At 52.2% G+C, this 21,237-nt stretch overlaps 1 protein-coding gene across 3 annotated transcripts in view; it reads left to right on the top strand.

Moving 5' to 3' along the window:
* Positions 1-21,237, top strand: part of Fbln2 (fibulin 2) — a 62,097-nt gene that overhangs the window by 16,278 nt on the left and 24,582 nt on the right. For all 3 annotated transcript variants that reach the window (XM_075983486.1, XM_075983488.1, XM_075983485.1), the window contains one exon: positions 4,607-5,898. In XM_075983486.1, the coding sequence (XP_075839601.1) occupies positions 4,620-5,898 (1,279 nt within the window). In that variant the 5' untranslated portion in view covers positions 4,607-4,619. The remainder of the gene's footprint in view (positions 1-4,606; positions 5,899-21,237) is intronic.

Here is a 21,237-nt window from a genome sequence, read left to right as displayed (position 1 = left end):
CAAGTCATGTGTTTTCTAAAAATTAAAAGTTTTGTGTATGCATGTGGTATATGTATGTGTATATTTGCAAGTGTGTATGGAGGTCATAGGTCACTGATGAGTGTCTTCCTCTTTCTCTTGCCCCACTTTACTTTTGAGACACAGTCTCTCTCTGAACCTGGAGCTCACTGAGTCAGCTGGCATGGCCCCAGGGATCTTCCTGTCTTCTCTTCCCCAGAGCTGGGATTACAGGCATGTGTGGCTGTGTCCAGATTCTTAGATGGGCCTTGGGGATCAAACTCAGGTCCTCACGCTTGGGAAACAAGCAAGGCTGGCCCAGCCCTCAGCTTCCTGAGCGTGTGTCCTCTGTCTCAGGAACATGCTTGCTTTCACCTGGGCTGCCTCAGTGACTGTGCTCCTGTTCTCTTCCCTGCTCTTCCCACTTAGCATTCCATTTTGAAGGTGCACGAGGTCTCTGCTTTCCATGCTGTGGGGTCCATCAAAGGGCGTGCCTCTCAGGCTGCAGGCAGGGCAGAAAGGGATCTGTGGTCTCCTGGGTCTGGATGACAAGGGGCAGTCACGGAAGCCAACCGTGTCTGTGACAGGAGGAGTGGTGAGGGAAGAGGAACTGTGGCCATGGGGAAAGGTGAACTGCCATGGTATCCCAGAGGGACAGAGGGAAACAAGCAAGGAGTGGACACCCCAGCCTCTCTGTCCCTCCCTTTGACTGGACAGGAAGCTGGAGAACCAAGATGGGGTCTCAGCAGAGTCCAGCCTCCCTGGCACAGAGCAGCACATCTGGGGATGGACAGCCAGACAGTAACTCCCACAGTGACCCCACCACCAACCCGCAGACCACGTCAGTGCTTCCTGGGTGTGAAGTATGTGTCAGCTGCACGCCGCGCTCTGTAGTGCGGGCAGCTTCAGAACATACTGGATGGAGTTGTCCTCACACGATGCTATTCTAGCATGTGTCCTATCTGCCCCCCACTTCTGGAGAGTGGGGCTCCCAGGGGAAACTCTGGGAGACCCTGGCTAGGTGTGGTTGTGACCTTACTCTGGGGAACTTCATCCATGCATGTTAAGAGACAACTGGGAGGGCTAGTGAAGGGCCCTGAAGGCCTGTGGGGTTCACTGGAGGTTTGTGGAGACTGCAGCCTGCTTAGATCTTCCTTCCCCTTCCTACTGTCATGAGGATGAGTGGTTTGAGTTTTTTTTTTGTTTTTTACCAAAATATCAATCGCTCAATTTTACCAATAAAGACCCGGAAGCCAGCTGCTGGGGTGAAAGCCTGCTGTCTCAGAGAGGCAGAGCAAGCACCCAGCTCACCTTCCTTTTTACCTACGTCCCTGAAACCTCCCGCCTTCTCTACACCATCTCAAACCAAACTCCTCCAACTGAATGCCCCTCCCTTCTACTTCCTGTGCATCTATCTGTTCTCCTGATTCCCTCTTACTCCATATGGTCTTTTTTCTTAATAACCACTTCCTGATTATTATTTTTTCTTAATAATCACTTAACAGTTCAACTCTTGTTGACTGATTGCTGGCTCTGCCTCTTGACCTATCATTGACTTTATTTAATCCTGTTTACAGTATTCAAGCAGAAAGCTCTTGGATTAAAGGTGTGTGCTAGAGCTGAGACACACCAGAGATAGAAACAGGTTTTTGCAGTAAATAATGTAATCTTGGGGTTCACAGTGTGGCAATTATCCTGCAGCAGGTGAGGACAGAATCAGCTGGCATGAGCTCCTGGGGCTTCAGATATCCCCGATTCCGTGCCTGGCATGGATGGACACAGGCTCTCTCTTTCAGGGTTATTTTTATGGCATGGTTCCTGGCTTCCCAAACCCTTCCCAGTCCCAACACATCCATGGACTCCATCTGTGGCTTCCTCTTCTAGGCTTCCAAAACCCCTCCTCTTTCCCCTGCCTGACCAGAGTCTGTCTGTCTGCATACTCTGTGGACTTGATCTTCACAGCAAGCACCTCTTCCCACCTTCCTTCTTCTCCTGGGCCAGCCCGCACTTCTTGTTCTTTCTGTCTTCTGCTGTACTCGACACAGGTAGTCTACATGGTTGTCAGGCCCCTGGGCTGCAGGCATACCACGTCCCTCACTCGGGAAAACACACTGCTCTGCTTTCATTACTGTCTCCTTGCTCACCTGTTCCCAGCGCCCATCCTTCCTCCTACCCAAGTCCCTCCCTGTGTCCTGCTGCTCCTGCCTCAAGCCTATGCACTCGCTGTCCCTAGCCCAAAGCACTTTGCCTCCTCAAGTCTGTCAGATGCCACCTCCCGTCAGATGTCTTTCCTGAGTCCTCAGGATAGCAGGCTTCGCAACCAGACCCTCCCCAGATTCTCTATTTACTGCCTTACAGAGCCACAAGTGCCTGGAACAGGTGAGCATGTACCATTTTCCCCAGGGCCATCAGCTAGCCCATCTTACTGGCTGACGAAACACGAGTCCCTGGACGTACCCAGCACAGATTCCTGCCAGCTGATAGCTGCAACTGGTGGTGACCACCTGCCATTCTTTCATTGCTTCCCTTAGGGCTCAGGCCATGCCCACAGGCCATACTTACCCTGCCTGGGTTGGGCAGGAGCTGGGTATCCCAGGCACATTCGTTCTCCAGAAAGCTCAGTACCCTCTCTGCTCCTCTTTCTCACCCCAGACCTTCAAGAAGTTACCATCCATCTTCTTAGTGTTTAAAGTGAGACTTGTGTGTGGTGGTATAGACCTGCTTACCCTAGTACTTGGGAGGCTGAGGAAGGAGAATTCTCTCAAGTTCAAGCCAGCCGTCACTACAATGTGAGACCTGTCTCCAAACAAACACAAACAAACAAAAAAAAAACTCCCCCTAAAACAAATCGACAAATATTGAGACCCAGGAACTATGCTTTGTTGTATTTTCTAAAAGATATAAAACAGGGCTAGGCTTGCCCAATCAGTGAGGTGGTCATCAGGGCTCAATCCCCAGAACCTACGTAAAATGCCGGGCATGATGCTATGTCCCTGTAATCACAGCTCTGGGGAGACAGAAGGAAGGAGCCCTGGAGCTCGCTGGCCAGCTAGTTTACCTTAATTGTCCAGCTCCAGGCCAGTGAGGAACCTTGTCTTAAAGAAGGTGGACAGTGTTTCTGAGGATGAAACCCGAGGTTGTTCTTTGACATCACACATGTGCACACAGGTAGACTCATACATATACACATATGCAACATGTGACCCCCCCAGGAACAAATGCATACATAACCCCCCCCACATGCACATGTGCACACACACACACACACACACACACACACACACACACACACACACACCAAACAGGTACCATCAAAACGGATGGTGTGAGAATCGCTGTTCGTGACTTCAGGGGATTGTGTTGTCCAGGGGCTGACCTGATGTTGAGTCACTGTGCCTGTGCGGATCTGTAACTTTTTCAGGAGTGAGGATTTGAGTGGCTGTGGAAGACTTTGAGGAGAGCAGGGAACAGGAAAGGGGAGGCTCCTGGGAGCATTTATGATTGGTTGGGGGAACCTAACCAGTGCTGGGCATGGTGTGGGTTCTGGCTGCTTCTTCCTGGTGATGGAAGCTAGACCCCTGGATCACTCTGGCATCCCAGGGAAGGTCGGGGAGGCCGCTGGGGTGATGGTTAATCTGGGAATCAGGCAGGGCAGGTGTGGCTTGGGGCAGCAGAGCAGAAGAGAGCTGATCTTGGAGATGGGCAGGACAGAGACAGCAAGGTGCTGTGAGGAAATGGAGAACATCCAAGGTTGACCTTGAAATTCCAGGGTCTCATGGGAGAGATGATCATGAACTCTGGAGTTTACGTATGTAGACGTGTGCATGTATGTAGACATGTGCATGTATGTAGACGTGGGCATGCGTGTAGACGTGGGCATGCGTGTAGACGTGGGCATGCGTGTAGACGTGGGCATGCGTGTAGACGTGGGCATGTGTGTAGACGTGGGCATGTGTGTAGACGTGGGCATGTGTGTAGACGTGGGCATGCGTGTAGACGTGGGTGTGTATGTAGATGTGGGCATGCATGTAGACGTGGGCATGTATGTAGACGTGGGCGTGTATGTAGATGTGGGCATGCATGTAGACGTGGGCATGTATGTAGATGTGGGCATGCATGTAGACGTGGGCATGTATGTCGATGTGGGCATGGGATTATGTGTGCAGGATGACCCATGGGTGTGTCAGGGTGACTGGGCAGGGTGAGGCCACAGTGCTGGACTGAGTGAGCATGTACTCAAGTGTACTTACTTGCCTTTACTTTAGTGTGTGTGTGTGTGTGTGTGTGTGTGTGTGTGTGTGTGTGTGTCTGTCTGTGGATTAGATGACGCAGAGGACTCAAGTCACCTTGAGAACACAGATGTAGGGCCAAATTGCTGACCTACTTCAGCATCTGTGGCACCTGAATGACACATGCTCATGTTCCTGTATCTTCCCTGCATGTGGCTGTCTGTGTGTGCGAGAGACCAGGCCCGAAGGCTGCGTGAGTGTGGGCAGAGGGACGTGCCTGGAGGTGGAGATGGCTGTGTGCTGTGTGTGCACATGCTGGGGTGTGCACCTAATCTCTGTGTGTGTCCTTGGCGTGACCGGCTTCCTCTCCATCCTTCCAGGGCCTCTCAAGACATGATGCTGCTCCAGGAGTCTGCAGGAGCGTGGCTGGCCTTGGCCCTGGTCACGGCACTGACTCTAAGCCCAGGCATGGCTGTCCCGTGGCAGGACTGCACAGGCGTGGAGTGTCCAGTACTGGAGAACTGCATCGAGGAAGCCCTGGAGCCAGGAGCCTGCTGCGCCACCTGTGTTCAGCAGGGCTGTGCCTGTGAAGGCTACCAGTACTATGACTGTGTGCAGGGAGGTTTCGTGGACGGCCGTGTGCCAGCCGGCCAGTCCTATTTTGTGGACTTTGGTAGCACCGAGTGCTCCTGCCCGCAGGGTGGTGGCAAGATCAGCTGCCAGTTTATGCTGTGCCCTGAACTGCCACCCAACTGCATCGAGGCTGTGGTGGTAGCGGACAGTTGTCCCCAGTGTGGCCAGGTGGGCTGTGTCCACTCTGGCCGTAAGTATGCAGCTGGCCACACTGTCCATCTCTCACCCTGCCGGGCCTGCCACTGCCCTGATGTTGGCGGTGAGCTCATTTGCTACCAGCTCCCTGGTTGCCATGGGAACTTCTCAGATGCAGAGGATGGTGATGCTGAGCGACAGTACGAAGACCCCTACAGTTATGATCAGGAGGTGGCTGAGGCAGAAGCCACTATGGCCACTGTGAATGAGGTCCCTGCAGGTGCAGAGGGCCCCCCAGCTGCTCTAGGAGGCGGGAATCTGCCACCATCCTCCATTCGAGCAACTCCCTGGCCAGCTGCCCTCCCCAGACCCACAGCAGCTGCTGCCCTGGGTCCCCCAGCACCCATGCAGGCCAAAGCCAGGAGAGTGACCCAGGACATTGATGAGGAAGAGGAGGATGAAGTGGAGGAGATGTCGGTCACTGAGCCACCAGCAGCAGGTGACCCCGGGAAGCCGGACAGCTTGCCTACAGCATCCCCAGCTGGACCTGACCTCCTTGTCCAGGAGAAGGAGGCTGAAGCCAAGGCAGGACCAGAAGAGAACCTTATTCCTGATGCCCAGGCTACTCCTCCCAGTGCAGGGCAGGAGGGTGCTGCTCCCCTGCCTAAGTCAGGCATGGCTGGTCTCATTCCATCTCTGGCCACAGACAGCTCTCCCGAGGACCCAGTGAGGTCCAGCAGCTACCCCACCCTTTCCACACTGCCGCCTGACAGAGCCCAGGTCACATCCTCCCCAGAGGTGCCTGAAGAAATACGCCACCACCCGCAATTGCGACCTCGATCCCGGGCAGAAGAGGACACAGACCCTAACTCAGTACATTCTGTCCCCAGAAGTGGTCCTGATGGTAAGGCCCTTTCCTGTGTCCCTGCAGGACAACTGAGCCTGGAAGGAACTGTCACTGCCTATGGGTTCACTTTAGCTGCCCTCTCTCAGGCCTGAGACAAAGTGGCATGGGTTGGTGGAGATTTCCATGGTGCTTTCTTTCAGGCCTAAGACAGAAAGACATTGGCAAGGGATCTCAGCAGCTGCCCTTTCATAGGCTTGGCCGAGGGGTACAGAGAGGTCATTTTCTAGGAGGTACAGAGTCCCTGGTGGGCTCTGGCTGAGGGCACAGAAGGTTTTCTTCATCAGAATAGAGTATGGTCCTGCCTACTAGAGTTCAAGGGTGTCTTAGCAGGGATCACAGGGCTCAGCGGGTCTGGTCAACTGTCCGTGAGTGGGCTGATGGCAGAGGGGACATGTTCTATCGTGGCTCTAACTCTGCTGCTCCTTCCAGCCATGAGTCTGGTTAATGCGTCAGCCCCGCAGTGGCTCACACCTTATACAAAGTAGACGCTAAAGTCCCCGTGGTGTCCACATGTCTTTCTCAGCTGCCTAGGGACTTCCTTGCCTCCTCCCCTGACCCCATCACTCTCATAGTTAGCTAAGGCCCATTCTCATAGTCTTGGACAGGCAGCCTCTGGTCCTGGGACCTTTGCACTTGCCACAGCTTCTGTCTGAGATGCTTTCCCAGGTGTCTGGATGACCTATTCCTTTTCTCTGTGACAGGTGCCTCTTTAGGGTGCCCTCTCTGCCACCCGCCTGCCTTCTTGCAGCTTTGACCTCTCTCAGTCAAAGCTGACATTAGAGGCATCATCACTTCGGTCCTTGCTTATTTTCTGATGTTTAGCATTATACCAGTCAGATTTGGGGCTGAGCCCAAGGGCTCCAGTACCTCCTGTGCACAGCTGGCGCTCTGTAAACATTGGATGATGGTTGGAACCGGCGGGAGACCACTGCCAACCTCTCTTCCCCATTCTTCTTCAACTCTGTTGACTCACTGTCTCCCTGAGAATCTGATCTCCCAGTTGTTCTCAGCATTTGCTAAGCTCAGACAGCACCTCCTCCAGGAAGTCTTTCCCGAGCAGTTGAGTCTTGTCTCCTTCCAACCCACCAACTCTATTTTCTCCCGTTTTCCTTACAATAGTGCCTGGGAAATTATGTGGTTTCCCCACAGCCAGAGCCTGTGTCTTGTTCAGCCCCATACTGCAGGGTTGTCTGTGAGCAGGGCCCCAATGGCCCGGGCAAAGCAGGAGTGGGCTGGTGTGGCTCTGGGCCTCGGGTTTGAGGGATGGATGTCAGGGAAGGGCCTGGGAGGGTTTTCAGACAGAGTGGGTGAGGGGCTCTGAGGCAGTCATCTTGTGACCATGATCCTTTTCTGTTGTTCCAGGCTCTGTGGCTATGAGTGAGCCACAAAGTGTGTCTTTTATGACTAGGATGGCTCCAGGCCTATGGTCCTCATACCACCAGCATCTCTGCTTCCAGCCTGCTTCCCATCCCCGTGGCTTCCTGCTCCCAGCCTGCTAGGGAGGTGTGGCTATAGAGGAGGCCTGTGACTGACTGGGCCTGGGGCCCAGGTTGTTCTCCGCCCTGAGCCTGGAAGTACAGGGGGCAGGGAAGGTCTAATGAAGTGCATGTGTGTGGGAGGGCTCAGTGCCCTTGGCCTGCAGCCTCTGGGTTTCCAGGATAGGAAAAGCCCTGGCTTCCCCGGTGACTCCAAGGGATCTGGGAGCAGCTTTGTTCACCTGGTGGATCTCCATGCTGGGTTTTCTCAGCTGTGTTTTGGCTATGGCATTGATGAAAGTTGCTGGAACTAGGCCTGAAGTACCCTCACCTACTGCAGGGCCATCCTAACAGGGGCCCAACTCACGGAAAGGCCCAGTTTATAGTCAGCAGGGCCACGAGGGCCCTAGAGCTTCAGCTGAGGAAGAAGAGGTTTAAAACAGGACCCAGAGCCCTCCATAGGCAAATGGCTTGGCCCTTTGTGCCTCAGTTTCTCCATCCGCAGGCAGTGTAGAAGCCCTACTTCAGGGCCGTTCTGAGGCCGCAGCGAGCTCCTCTGTGGTTGTCGACGGCATGGGGCTGAGTGCCCCCAGAGCATGAGGTGTGACTGACTCTACTCTCGTCTGCCCTTCACCCACAACTCTCTGCTCCTCAGCATTTGTGGGGCCCAGCCTCAGTCAGGGCAGTGTTAGGGAACAAGGCGGGCTCAGCCGACCCTTCGGGGGCCTAGCAGAGTGGAGTGCATTAAGCAGATAAAGGCAGCCAGCGGGGCATGCAGCTGGTGAGGGTGGGTGACTGACAGCAGGCCTTGTGGGTGGGGCTTTGGTGGCCTGCCAAGCCTCTGAGAAAAGTGGGGTCTGAAACTTAGAGTCTCCAGGCTGCTATTGGAGGGGAGTTTGGGGCTATGGGTGGGGGAGAAGCTGGGAGAGACAGCTTTGCCCTACTCAACCTTCTGGGCTCACTGAGAGGCAGGCCGGAAATGACCCTAGCCCTGTTGCCATGGCAGCTCTGGGGCCTGGAGAAGGTGGTTTCTATCCACTGTCTGGGCCTAACTAGGGCGGGGGTCCTGCCTGGGAGTCAGAACTGTACCAGGGATCTCCACGGCCTCAGCTGGGCTGTCCCTGCCTGAGCGTGTCCAGATGTTGCCTAAATGGAAGCCACATGCTTGCCTCTCTGGGCTTTGGAGAGGGGCTCTGACGTCTGCTTCTGCTGTCACTCAAGGGGCTTTGGGAGGGTCCTGATTCTACCGGACTGGCATAGCAGAGGGAGCTGAAGAAACAGCAGGAGGTGGCTTGGCCTTGAAGAGGCTGTTAGAAAGCTGGGCAGGAAGGGCTCCCTTCCTTGGGGCTGCCTCATTCTGCAGGGCAGGTGTCTATCTGGTGCCCAAGTACAGGTGCAGGCTCCTACCTGTCACAGGCGCCATCCTCTGGGCACTAGTATATAAACTCAGTGATGATTAAGCCCTTTTGTCCCCACCAAAGCTCAGAAGGTTCCAGAGAGCCCTGCCTTCTTTCTGGCCTATGGACATAGTGAGAGGAGGCTGGCATGAGGTATGGTACCCTGTGCCTATCTCTTGTGGGTCAGGGAGACTGGAGGGGAGACTGCCTGTGCTTAGTGTTAGGAGGGGCCCGTGAAGGGGGGTGTCTGTAAAGTTCCTGCAGCCAGTAGGAATGAAATCTAAGAGGAGATCCTCTAGCTGATATGAGGAAGAGCTGTTGGCGCAGGGGCAGAAACCAAACCCAGGGCACCATGCCTGTCCTAGGATGCAGATCTGGGCCCAGAACCCTGTCTGGTGAGGCATAGATATAATCTGTTCCTTAGGAGTCTGGGACGGTGGGGCTGCAAGACCAGGGCCAGCCAGGGCAATGATTGAGACCCTGTCCTCAGAGGAAAAGGTGATAGCAAAAGAGCACGGGGTGTGGCTTAGTGGCAGAGTGCAGCCGGGCATGGGCAGGGTCATCTCTCCTCAGCACTCTGCTTACCAAAAAGATCTGGGCCTGTCTGAGTCCACAGGGGTTTTAAACCTGTGAGGTGTCTCAGGCGTCATGAGGATGAAGGGCTGTGTATAAAGTTGTTCCCTGCAGGAACTTGGGAACCCTCTGATTCCATTCCCCCCACCCACTGCCAGCTCCTAGGGCCTGGACATAGGACGTGCCAGGGCTGCTGGGTGGTTGTGGTGCTGGGAGGAGCCCGGGGCTTTCCCCAGCTTCTGCAGCCTCTGCTGTCCTCAGCAAGGCCCTGACTACAGCTCAGCTGTACCGAGTGTGCTGACCTTCCTGTCAGAGGTTTGGAGATGCAGAGGACCCTATGGTCTGTGTTTCCACCAGCGCTGGTTACAAAACATTTGAGACAAGAATTGAAACTGTGTGAAACAAGCAGTTTGGTCCTTATGCCCTAAACATCAGTCCACACAGCATAGTGATATGTGACCGTAGTCTGGAGAAGATCTAGAGCATACAGTGGCTGTGCAGAGGCCAGGCTGGCTCATATATGGGACTGGAACACCTGCTGTTTGGGGGCAGTGCCAGGGTCTCCTGGATCCAGTGCCCTTAGGATCCGTAGGGACAACTGGGCAGTGTTGTCAGAGGTGTCCTGCTTCTGTTCTGCGAACCTGCCATCCTGGCCCTCATTGGTCTACCTGTCGGCTTCTCTACAGAGCATGTTCGTGGTCATTAGAAGTGAGAAGGCCTCTGGGAAACTGCACTTCTGCCTGGTGTTGTTGAATGATAAGCAGGTGTGACCATGCTGGGCTCACGTACCACAGGCCAGCCGCTGGGCAGACAGAGAGGCAGCCCTTCTCACTGGGCAGAGGTGGCTGCTAGCCCTCCATCTTAGCTATGGTGTCACCGCCAGTGGTTGGCAGCTGGATTTGGGTCTGTTTCTCTGGGCCACTGTTTGAACCCTGGAGTGACACAGTCTGGCCGACACAATGGGGAAACTGTCTTCCCAGGTCAAGGGGCTTCTCTGAAGGTCACACAGAGAGGTGGCTGTGGGAAGAGTGGGCTCTAGTTCCCATGAGGGACTCACAGGTAGCTCATATGGGTTTCCTAGGCACTATCCTCCCTATAGGCACCAGTTACATTTAAAGTTGTCCTCACAGTCTGAAGCCAAGGACCACTGTGGGGGGGGGGATTCTTTAATTGGGCCCTTCCACATCAATCATCAATCAATACAACTTCTCTCAGCCAGGGCCTCAGGCCAGTCTGATCAATTGACATTCCCTCTTCACAGGTGACTCAGGTTGTGTCAGGTTGACAGTACAAACTGTCCAGCACAGATGTATACCGCCATGCCTGGGGGAACAAGACCATGGGGATCAAAGTTTCTCTAAATATTCTGTCATCTTTATGAGTGGGATGTTCTCATGGTGTCTCTCAGGGCTGCCACTCCACGGGGACCAACTTTCTCTAAATCTTCTGTTTCTTTAATGTCTTTCTTTAAAAGAAGATTTATTGAGATCATATTTATAGCCAGAAGTCCCCTGCATTTGAAGGCATAGTTCAGTGGCTTTTAATGTATTCACAGTTATGCAGAAATCATCTAAACCTAATTCCAGATTATTCTCAGCATGTGTGGACTCCACAGCCTGTCCCAGCTGCTTCCTCAGCTTATGACTGCTCCCTCCCTTCTGCCCACTGATGTGCGGATTCCTGATGGTCTAGGATGCTCAGGAAACTCTCCACTGGGTTTCCTGACCATGTGCCACCTCCAGGGCTGTGGGGTTACCTCTCTGCCACTCTCCTAAGCCACGCCACTGCCGGTGCTTCTGGTTTTCTTCACAGATGTCTCCTCTGACCCACAGGGTCTCATTTCTGCTCTGCCTGGTCTGATCCCCATGATCTTGTCTCTGCTCTATCTGGTCTTGTTTTCGATCCCCATGGTCTCATCTTTGACCCACCCTGACTCATCTCCGCTCCCCAAGGTTTCTCGTCCTCAACTGGTATGCTCCAGTCTGTCCTAACCCAAAGATGAAGAGTGCACAGTGGTCCTGTGTGCAGGCTCAGCACCGGCGACGCTGCTGCTTTGATGCTCTCCATAGCCAGCTCTGCAGGAAGTCTGACCCCAGGAGAGCGGCTTCAGAGTCCTCAGCAGGCCCTGAGGAATGAGTAAGAGAGTGAGTGAGGGGCCTCTCTACCCCTGCGTGCCAGCCCTCAACACCGTGGCAGGAGCTTCAGGGGCCCCATTTTATTTGCTCCCCACAACAAAAGCATTTCCCCATGATCTGCACAAGGGCAGAGGATGTGCTCTTGCCGCCTGGCCTGCTGGGAGGATCCCAGCTTAGATGACTCAGATCTTTCTCACTGTATAACCTTCAGGCAAATAACTTGGCTGCCCTGTACAAGAGCCTTACAGAGGTCCTTCTGCCATCCTTTGTCTGCCACTGGAAGACAGGAGAACTTTGTAGGACTCTGCAAGGCCCTTGCCCCCATGGGCACACAGTGCTTCCCAGCTCGGTGCCCTGGGAAAGAGCCCAGTATGACTCTCAGAAAGTGGATTCCAGGCCCTGCTCCTCCTGCCTGTGTGACCGCAGGCAAAGGAGTCACCCTCTCTGAGCCTCAGTTCTGCATCTGGAAGATGTAGGAAGCCCTGTTAGGGCTCAGAGTGGCTGCAGAGCTCTGCTGTGTGGTGTGCTCTCTGCTTTCCCTGCAGGGGTTGCTGTGCTCTGGGGAGTGCAAGGAGCGTGGATTTGTGCTTTTGTTTTGACAGATCTGTGTCCTTTCTGCTCGTCAGAAGCCTGTCCCTCCTGCCAAAGAGCCAAGGGGCCAGGCCTGCTGGGGATGGGCTGGAGTGTTTAGCTGCTCACTTCCTGCCCCACCCATGTGTTTGTCATTTCAGCTGCCTCCAGATGTGCATCTGAGTGCTCCTCCCTGCCTGCCTCCTCCTTGTGCTGTGCTCCCCTTCTAGCTAAGTGTTCCTCCCTGCCTGTCATTTACTCTGTATTCCTCTGGCACTCCTTTGCTAGCCATGAACAAATGCCCAGCCTGAAGTCCTTTCTACCTGTAGTGTTGCCTGTTTGTGAGGTGACATTCCATTAAGGGTAAGCAAGTGGGTGGATTATGTGTCAGGTGCTGGATTCAACTCTGGCTATGTATGGATCTTTTCATTCCTTGAGATACCCTCAGGGGTTCACCGTCATTATACCCATTTTATAGATGGGTGATCGAGGCCCAGGGAGTTTAAGGGAACTATCATAGGTTCCAAGGCCAACGAAACAGAGAAATGTGCTGACTACCCACTTGGCCTTTTGCCCTGGTACTTCCTAGCCCTGCATGGCATCCCCCTGAGTGCCCAACTACACTGTACAGGCAAATGTGCCTCTATTGTCCAGATGGAGGCTCTGGAATAATTACAGGGCACTGGGCCCATTGGGCAGAACAGGGCTGGTGTGTAGCTGGCAGACTGTCGGCTTTTCTCTGGCCTCTGGCCTGGACCTCTTTGCGTCATTCAGTCCAGGGGCCAGAGAGCCAGAGTCTCTGGGATGTAGGTGGTGGAGTGTGGGAAGCTGAGCGCAGGGTCTGACTGTCCTGCTCTTGCTTAGAGAGCTGCTGAGCTTGGGATGGGATGGGCCAAGCTCCTGGATGGTGTTGGATGCCTGGGAACATGTCAGCAGCGAACAGAGGTGAGGCCTACCCTGCAGGGATGGTGTCCAGCTGTGGCTCAATGCCTGGGGGTCCACTACACCTTTGGGAGGCTGTGGCCCGGAAGCAGTTAGAGATACCAGGCTGGTGGAAGGTCAGATTCCACTTGTATAGAAGATGCTGGTTCTGTTGTTTCATGGGCTGGAGAGACTGAGCATGGTCACTTTTGGTTTTCTTCAGAATCCTGGGATCTGGAATTTCATCTGGAAGCTCCCAACATGTGAATACTGGCAGTTTATTCAAACAATTTAAAGCACCAAGAAAATGTGCAGTGGGCCTGACCTTGCTTCTGGGAGTGTTGACTGCCCTGCTCCTTCCCATGCCCAGGCATACAACCAGAACTCTGAAGAGGCTAGGGATAGGTGAGGAGCCTGCCAAAAGCCCAGGGAGCTCTGAGATGGAATCATGAGTCCTGACTCCTAGCTAGGGCTCCCTTCCCTGTGAAGACCCTCCCAGCTGAGCCAAAGCCCATGGGAAGCGCTTTCATGAAGGAGATGTGATTGGATCTGAGGGGACCAGCAGAACCCTGTGGCTCAGGGATGGTGGCAGTTTAGCTGCCATTAGGAAACCCACATCAGCTCTGGCTGTAGCTTGAGGAACAGAAGCAGTCAGGTCAGCATGTTGTTGAGATTCTAGGCGTCTACCCCTCCAGGCTATCTCCCTGCTGAGCAAAGAATAGGGCTGAGCAAGGTAGAAGGCCAGCTTGGAAGAATGAGGAGAGGGCAGTAGGCTGGGGAGGATGGTCAAGTAAGTGCAGTTGGCAAGGGATAAGGAACCCTCTTGTGTCACTTCCCAGGTATGGGCATAACAGCATACTTCCTGATAGAGATGGCCTTCAGTTGTGTGCTGGAGGTTTTGGTGTGAGGTGTAGACACCTGGGGAGAGGCCATGTGATCCATGGGAGTCCGAAGCTGGGTGTCTGACAGTTTGGATCTGGACTGTTTCCTAGAGGCTCATGTGGAAAGACTTGTTTGTAGACAGAAGTTTCTGTCCTGCCTGGTCCCACAGCCATTCAGTTCCAAATAAACACACAGAGGCTTATTTCAATTATAAACTGTTTGGCCTATTAGCTCAGGCTTATTACTAACTAGCTCTTACAACTTAAATTAACAAATCAAATTAACCATAATTCTTGTCTATGTTTAGCTACGTGGCTTGATACCTTTTCTCATTAAGGCATTCTCATCTTGCTTCCTCTGTGCCTGGCTGGTGACTGACTCTCTGCCTTTCCTCTTCCTAGAATTTTCTTAGTTTGATTGCCCTGCCTATACTTCCTGCCTGGCTACTGGCCAGTCAGCATTTTATTAAACCAACATGAGTGTGCAAAAGCATTATTTCACAGCCCTTGTTCCCACTTCAATGCTGTGAAAGATGGAACTTTTAAGAATTGAGGCCTGGTGGCATAGTGGTGGCACATGCCTTTAATCCCAGCACTTGGAAGGCAGAAGTAGGATCTGTGTTAGTTCAAGGCCAGTGGTCTACAGAGTGAGTTCCAGGGCAGCCAGGGCCACACAGAAAAACCCTGTCTTGAAAAACCAAAAGAAGAAGAGGAGGGAGGATGGAGGAGGAGAATAAGGAGAAGGAGGAGGAAAAGAAGAAGTAGGGCCTAGTGGAATGTCTTTAGGCCTCTGGGCACGTGCCCTTGACCATGGACGCAGGCCCTCTCTCACTCAACCCATGGTGGGCTGCTAGGACTGTTTGTGGGACCATTACCATCCAGGGTAGACTCATTTGATACTCACAGAGACACATGAGTACACATATACTTACATTTGTGTTAGCATTTCCTGGGGAGGCATGAACAAATGTCTATTCACCCCAGTTAAGACCATAATGGCAGACCAAATGATTCCACACAAGTCCTTGGTGAACCCATGGGTTTAGTTGGGGTTACAAGAATATGAACACAACTTAATGTGCATCCCCTAATATCTGTTGTTGACTATTGGTACATCTTTGGGGAGTGGGCAGGGTTCGTGTCTCACTCCCATGAAGGAATACTAGGAGGCCCAGCCTTCAAAGGGCATTGTGTGGACAATCACTGCAGCTTTGATTTCAAGGCAGCAATAGTGTTGTTATGCCTAGAGGAAGCATCATCACCAACACACACACACACACACACACACACACATTGCATTGTGGCTAGTTTTATGTCAACCTGACACAAGCTAAAGTCATTTGAAAAGAGGGAACCTCGACTGAAAAAAAAATGTTTTCATAAGATTCAGTTGTAGGGCATTTTTTTATTATGTGATTGATGGGGAAGGGTTCAGCCCATGGTAAATGGTGCCATTTCTGGGCTGGTGTTCCTGGGTTCTTCTATAAGAAAGCAAACTGAGCAAGCCAGTAAACACCAACCCTCCCTGGACTCTGCATCAGCTCCTGTCCCCAGGTTCCTGCCCTGCTTGAGTTATTGCTCTGACTTCCTTTAATGGTGGACTATGATCTGGAGGTGTAAGTCAAATAAACCCTTTCCTCCCTCAACCTGCTTCTGGTCATGTTGGTTGCAGCAATAGAAACCCTAACTTAGATACTCACAGAGTTAACACACAGTATCTTCAGGAAATTGATTCCAGGGACCTCCTGCCTTCATCTTGGGTACCAAAGTTGAAGGATGCTTAAGTCTCTATGTAAAACCCATGACCAGATCCTGTGTGCATCCTACTTTAATTCCTGCAGGTTGCTGGTTATTCTGAGGTAGGGTGAATGCAATGTGTTCATAGCAGCTACACTGCACTGTCTGGAGACCAGACATCAGAAGGATGTCTGTGCGCTTTTGCTCAATGCCGATACAAGTCTTTTGGAAATATTTTCCTAAATTGAGTTGGTTGAATTCACAGCTGTAGAGTCAGTGGATGAGAGGGCCAGCATATAGACACATGCATGCTGAAAACATTTCAGTCTTGACCCTGTATCTTTTTTTTTTTTTTTTTTTTGCTTTTTCGAGACAGGAGACAGGGTTTCTCTGTGGCTTTGGAGCCTGTCCTGGAACTAGCTCTGTAGACCAGGCTGGTCTCGAACTCACAGAGATCCACCTGCCTCTGCCTCCCGAGTGCTGGGATTAAAGGCGTGCACCACCATTGCCCAGCTTGACCCTGTATCTTAAAACGCTAAAAAAATCGATGCTACATCTAACCCAGTTAATTCCCTAATGGCATCTAATACTCTGCTTTCTCTAATTGTTCCCAAGGTGGGCTGTAAAACTTGTTTTGTAAAGGTAATATGCAATCAAGGATGATTAACCAGCATCTGCTTTACCGTGACGTTTGTATTCCCTGGGTTTGTTATTCCCAAACTCCCCTGAAGCCCAATGCACACAGTCTCAAGTGTCTTTTAATGTAGCACAATGGAACAGGCCTTCCCCAAATGTCCTGTTGGAGCTTAATGTGCAGACAGCAGTGTTCAGGTCTCAGTGGACAGCACAGAGAGGCCACACCTGTGCACACACGTGGCCCTTCAGCCAGCAGATGGAGACCAGTGTTCCCTGGTGATACCTCCATGTTGTTAGCTCTCACTCCCTCCTGGCCCCATTAAAATCATTGTTCTGACTTGCCAATTCCCTGGCCTATTTGTTGTATGAGCCCATTTGTTTGTTTCCCCATCACCCAGCTGCCCAAACTCCAGAAATAACCACACAGTAACTGTGTTAATTAAATCACTGCTTGGCCCATTAGCTCTAGCTTCTTATTAACTAACTCTTACATCTTAATTTAACCCATTTTTATTAATCTGTGCATCACCACAAGGTTGTGGCCTACCAGCAAAGTTTTGGTGCATCTGTCTCTGGCAGAGGCTCCATGGCTTCTTCTGACTCCGCCTTCTTTCCCCCAGCATTCAGTTTAGTTTTCCCCGCCTACCTAAGTTCTGCCTAGTTCAGGCCTAAGGCAGTTTCTTTATTAGCCAATGGTATTCACAGCATACAGAGGGGAATCCCACATCACCTATTCTTGTGTTTGTTTTGTAGAATGGAATGATCCACTTGTGTCTGGCTCTTTTGGAAGAATACATTGGGTCCTATTCACATTCTTGTGTGTAGCAGTTAAATTACTTTTGTTAGTGTTAATTGCTGCTCCTGTTGAGATGGCAAGCAGAATGTCTCAGTGCCATTCTGCTGTGGGAATGAATCATAGCTTGCTGATTTGCTCTGATACTGATGGGCATTTAGGTCTGTGCTGCTGGCAGCATCCCTCTGTCTCTGGAAAGCAAGAGGCATCCCTGTGTATTAACTGCACACCTAGGTGGAGGGCTTATAGCATTGACTGATGGTTTCTGATCATTTTCCAGAGCACCCCAAAGTTTACGTGTGCTTGATTTATGTGTGTGTGTGTGTGTGTGTGTGTGTGTGTGTGTGTGTGTGGCAGGTGGCTTCGCACCACTCTCATCTCTGGTTCATCCCAGTGCCAGCTATCTTTCGTCCTTGACCCCAGGATAGAGCAGCATCTCCTCTTGCTTTTAAGTCGCATTCATGAGAATTGTGGTGCTGAGAACCTTTCCTTGTAGATGCCCCTTTTCATTCTCCTTTGCCTCTGAGTGTGTGTGGTATACGATAGGTTGAGCCTCTGTCTAGCTGTTCATAAACGTGGCAGAGTGGCAGGACCCTCCACTGAGAGCCAAGGGATGTGCCACAGGTGCAGGCTGCAGTTCCGCAGTTGCTGCTAGACTCAGACTCTGATCAGCATACAGCAGGACCAGCCAGGCATGGGAGAGCATGACGGAAGGCAGGGGTGCATGGCATATGTGTGCTAATAGGTCTGGGAAGAACCTATATAGAGATAGAAAACCAAGGCTGGGTGGGCTTAGGTGGAACCCCATCCCAATGGTTCCGTATGGTCCCTATTACTCCTCTGCACAGTCCCATGAACCTGGGGTAGAAGGCAGAGCTGAGGTCAGGACCTTTTCTGATTTGTCTACTTCACAGGCCTCATAAAAATGCTCAAGGCTCCTGGGTGGCCCAGAAAGGCTCACCCTGGGTTGTACAGGAAATGTCACCATGTCCCTCAAGGCTGGTGGGACCCACGATGCTGTGTCATTCTCTGGGCTGTGTGTTGAGGCCCTCAAAGCAAACATCCTGTTGGGCAGGGCTCTGGTGGGGACTCCCACTGCTACCTTCCTGCCAGGAGAGAAAAATGCACTGCAGCGGTTCAAAGCCAGAATGCTTTGTGGGGAGAGGGGGCTTTCATGTCAGGGAAAGGGGACTGTCTAGGAGGTCTGGGCTGGATTGTTTGGGAGAGCCATTGTTCTGTGATCAAAGGAGGTTGTAGCCTCCGGAATCCCTGAATCTATTTACAAGGGAAGGGCTCAGGAACGGCTGATACCTGCCTGCAATATACAGAAGGCTGGGCTCCTCCCCACGACACCATCTGGTGCTGGAGCTTGGGTTTCCACTCAGATGCCAGGTGCATCTCTGTGTAATCCTTTTAAAAGACGGACGGCAGTTTATATAGCTCCTGAACTCGGACTAAAACACGTTCAGGAATGACTTCATTTCATCTACACGTCTGCCTCGGGCTCTCTGACACCTGTGTGTGATTGGCTGGGAGCCTCTTCACTGTTTCATCTCTGATTGTTAGGTATTCCTGGAATCTTTGCTGTCACAAATGCATCATGCGTCTGGGACCCTCCTGTCTGGGTTCATGGTGGTGCCTGTCAGCATCTGAGATTCCTGGAAGGGGAAGTTCCAGCTCACAGTTCTTTATATTATATTGCAATGTGTGTGTGTGTTTTAAATAGCATGAAATTTCCAAGTATGGAGCATGCAGCTGAACAGCATTAAATGAAGTCACACTGGAGTGAGATCTCCAACTTCTGAAACTCTGCCCCTGTTGAATACTCAGCCCCACCCCTGGTGCCCACCTCACGTCTGTCTTTGAATCTGAGTGGAGGCATGTGCTTGCTGTCTGTGGTCTGTGTGTCTAGATTGTGCTATATCATTCCTGAGCCTCAGTCTTCACTATGGGATTTTCTAGTCCTGTTACCTTATCCTGTTTTTGTCTCTTCCTGTGGCCAGAGTCTTTCCCCATGTCATGCTTGTGGTATATGAACATGTCACATGGTGGTTTTGGTCTTCATTGGTGACTTGTTGCTACATAGGGACTATGTCTCTGCAGACATTTCTAGCATAGATTGTTCAGTGGCCTGGGACCCTGGGGCATCTATTTCTTGTTTTCCTAATAACAAAATTTCTGCAAAATGAGTTTGCACATCTTCCCTTTCAGCAGATAGCAGGGCAGGTTTTCCAAATCTCTCTCTCTGTGCCACCCAGGGGTGTGAGAAGTGAGATCAGGGAACTCTCTAGCTGGGAGGACCCTGAAGCCCAATACTCCAAAGACCATAGCAGAGTGGTCAGAGCCAGGCCAGTCACTGTTCACCAGGAGGTGAGGATGTCCCGGCCATCCTTGGGAGGAATAGGGAGGCGCAGCCGTTCCAGAAGAGGCAGAAGGGCAAACAGCATCACAGAACAGGCAGTGGCCCAGCCTTCCCTCAGGCATTGGTTCTGGTGCTGTGCTTTTCTGGCTTAGCTCATTCAGAAGGGTGCAACACACCTCACCATGTGTGCTGGTGGACAAGGGCATCTCTGAGTGGCCCCTTTACTACACGTGCAGACATCAGACATCGTAGGCTGGTCTGAGCTTTAAATGTTGATGGCTGCTGAGAGCCTGAACGCCCCACCTGGAAGCAGAATTTGTGTTGTTCTTGGTCCATGCTGGGCCCTGTGTTGCCCACTGGGGAACCGAGGTGACTCAGGCCCATTTTTGGACACAGGACTCTCCAAGGGTGTGTCACTCGGCAGGGATATCGTGGTGCAGTGTGTGTGTCTCTGTGTGTAGCCAGAAGTGGGAGCCAACTGACCTTCCCAGAGGCAGGTGTGTGCTGGCCATTTGGAGGGGCAGGAAGTCATATTGGATGGGCTTCTTAAGGACCGGTGGGTGGACATTCCCCAGGTGGACAGGAAGAAGGAGGGTGTTCCTAGCATAGTTAATCACCAATGAAGACAGCAACAAGCAGAGGCCCAAGTGACTCGGCAGAAGGTGAGAACTGCTTTGTAGGCCTGGACTGTCACACCAGGGAGTGTGGCACTTTGTCCTGTAATGGCTTTCCATGGAGCTCCAGGGCTCCCTAAGGTGACTCAGAGTTATTTAAGGTCAGTGCAGTATAAGAGAGGGTAAGTGAGGTGATGTGGTAGAATTGAGGTATACAGAAGCCAGGGGACCCTCTCTGAGGAAAAGTGATCCCTGAAGAGGGGAAAGGAGTTGGCTTGGTTGAGAGTAGAAGTGGGGCAAAGCAGGGGGAGGGTGGGAGATCCTGGGCAGACAGCATAGCAAGAGCAAAGGCCCTGGGAAGAAATGAACCTGAGACAGCAAGGCATGAGTGAGCAGAGAGAGCAAAGAAGGGAAAAAATGGAGAGAGAGGCAGGACCGTCCGTGGGACCTCACAGTCATGAAGAAGTCCTCATCTGATCCCTGTGTGTGGACAGTCACCTGGGTACCATCCTGAAAGTGATGGGAGGACTGATGGAAGCAGAGGGTCAGGAGTTAGGCAGACCGATAAGACAGGTGGGTAGCCCTGGTGGAGGGGACATATTTGACCTAGTGGGTCCTCAGGACACTCAGGGACTTCGCTGACACAAAAAGGTCCTGTAAAGCAGCAGTTTAGGCATCAAAAGGAGGCAACCATCCCAGCCTTGGGAAGCCAGGAGCAACCTGAAGCAAGTCTACTGCTGGTTGGGCACAAATTCCTATGACCAGGCTAGGTACAAAAGTGTAGGAGGGGCCAAGGCAACGTGACATAGGAAGTTCATGGATCAGAAGATATGACCAGAGTCAGAGTGTGAGGAAGAGGAGAGGCTTGGTGTACTCTCCACAGACCAGAAGCCAGAGAGCTCAAGAAATCCCGAGAGAGAGAGAGAGAGAGAGAGAGAGAGAGAGAGAGAGAGAGAGAGAGAGAGAGAGAGAGAGAGAGGCTCTAGGGTGTCTGGGGTCAGGGAGGGACCTAGGCCTGTGGGAGCTTCCTCAGGCTCATCTTGGAAATTGTAGGGTAGAGTCCTCGTTGTGACCTTGCCTCCCATATCTTAGACATTGAGTCCACATTAGACCCAGTCCCCCTTATGTTCCAAATAGGTTGACCTTCCAGCATGAGGTCACAGCTCCAGATGCCTTTGAAGTAAGAAAACTGGGGTGGGAAAAGCCAGAGGGGGAATAGTGGAAGTCTACCAAGTGCAAGTT

The sequence above is a fragment of the Microtus pennsylvanicus genome, chromosome 8, assembly GCF_037038515.1.
Source record: "Microtus pennsylvanicus isolate mMicPen1 chromosome 8, mMicPen1.hap1, whole genome shotgun sequence".
NCBI classification, from domain to species: Eukaryota; Metazoa; Chordata; class Mammalia; order Rodentia; family Cricetidae; genus Microtus; species Microtus pennsylvanicus.
Note: the sequence above shows the minus strand (reverse complement) of the source record. Positions and strands in the feature narration are given on the sequence as shown.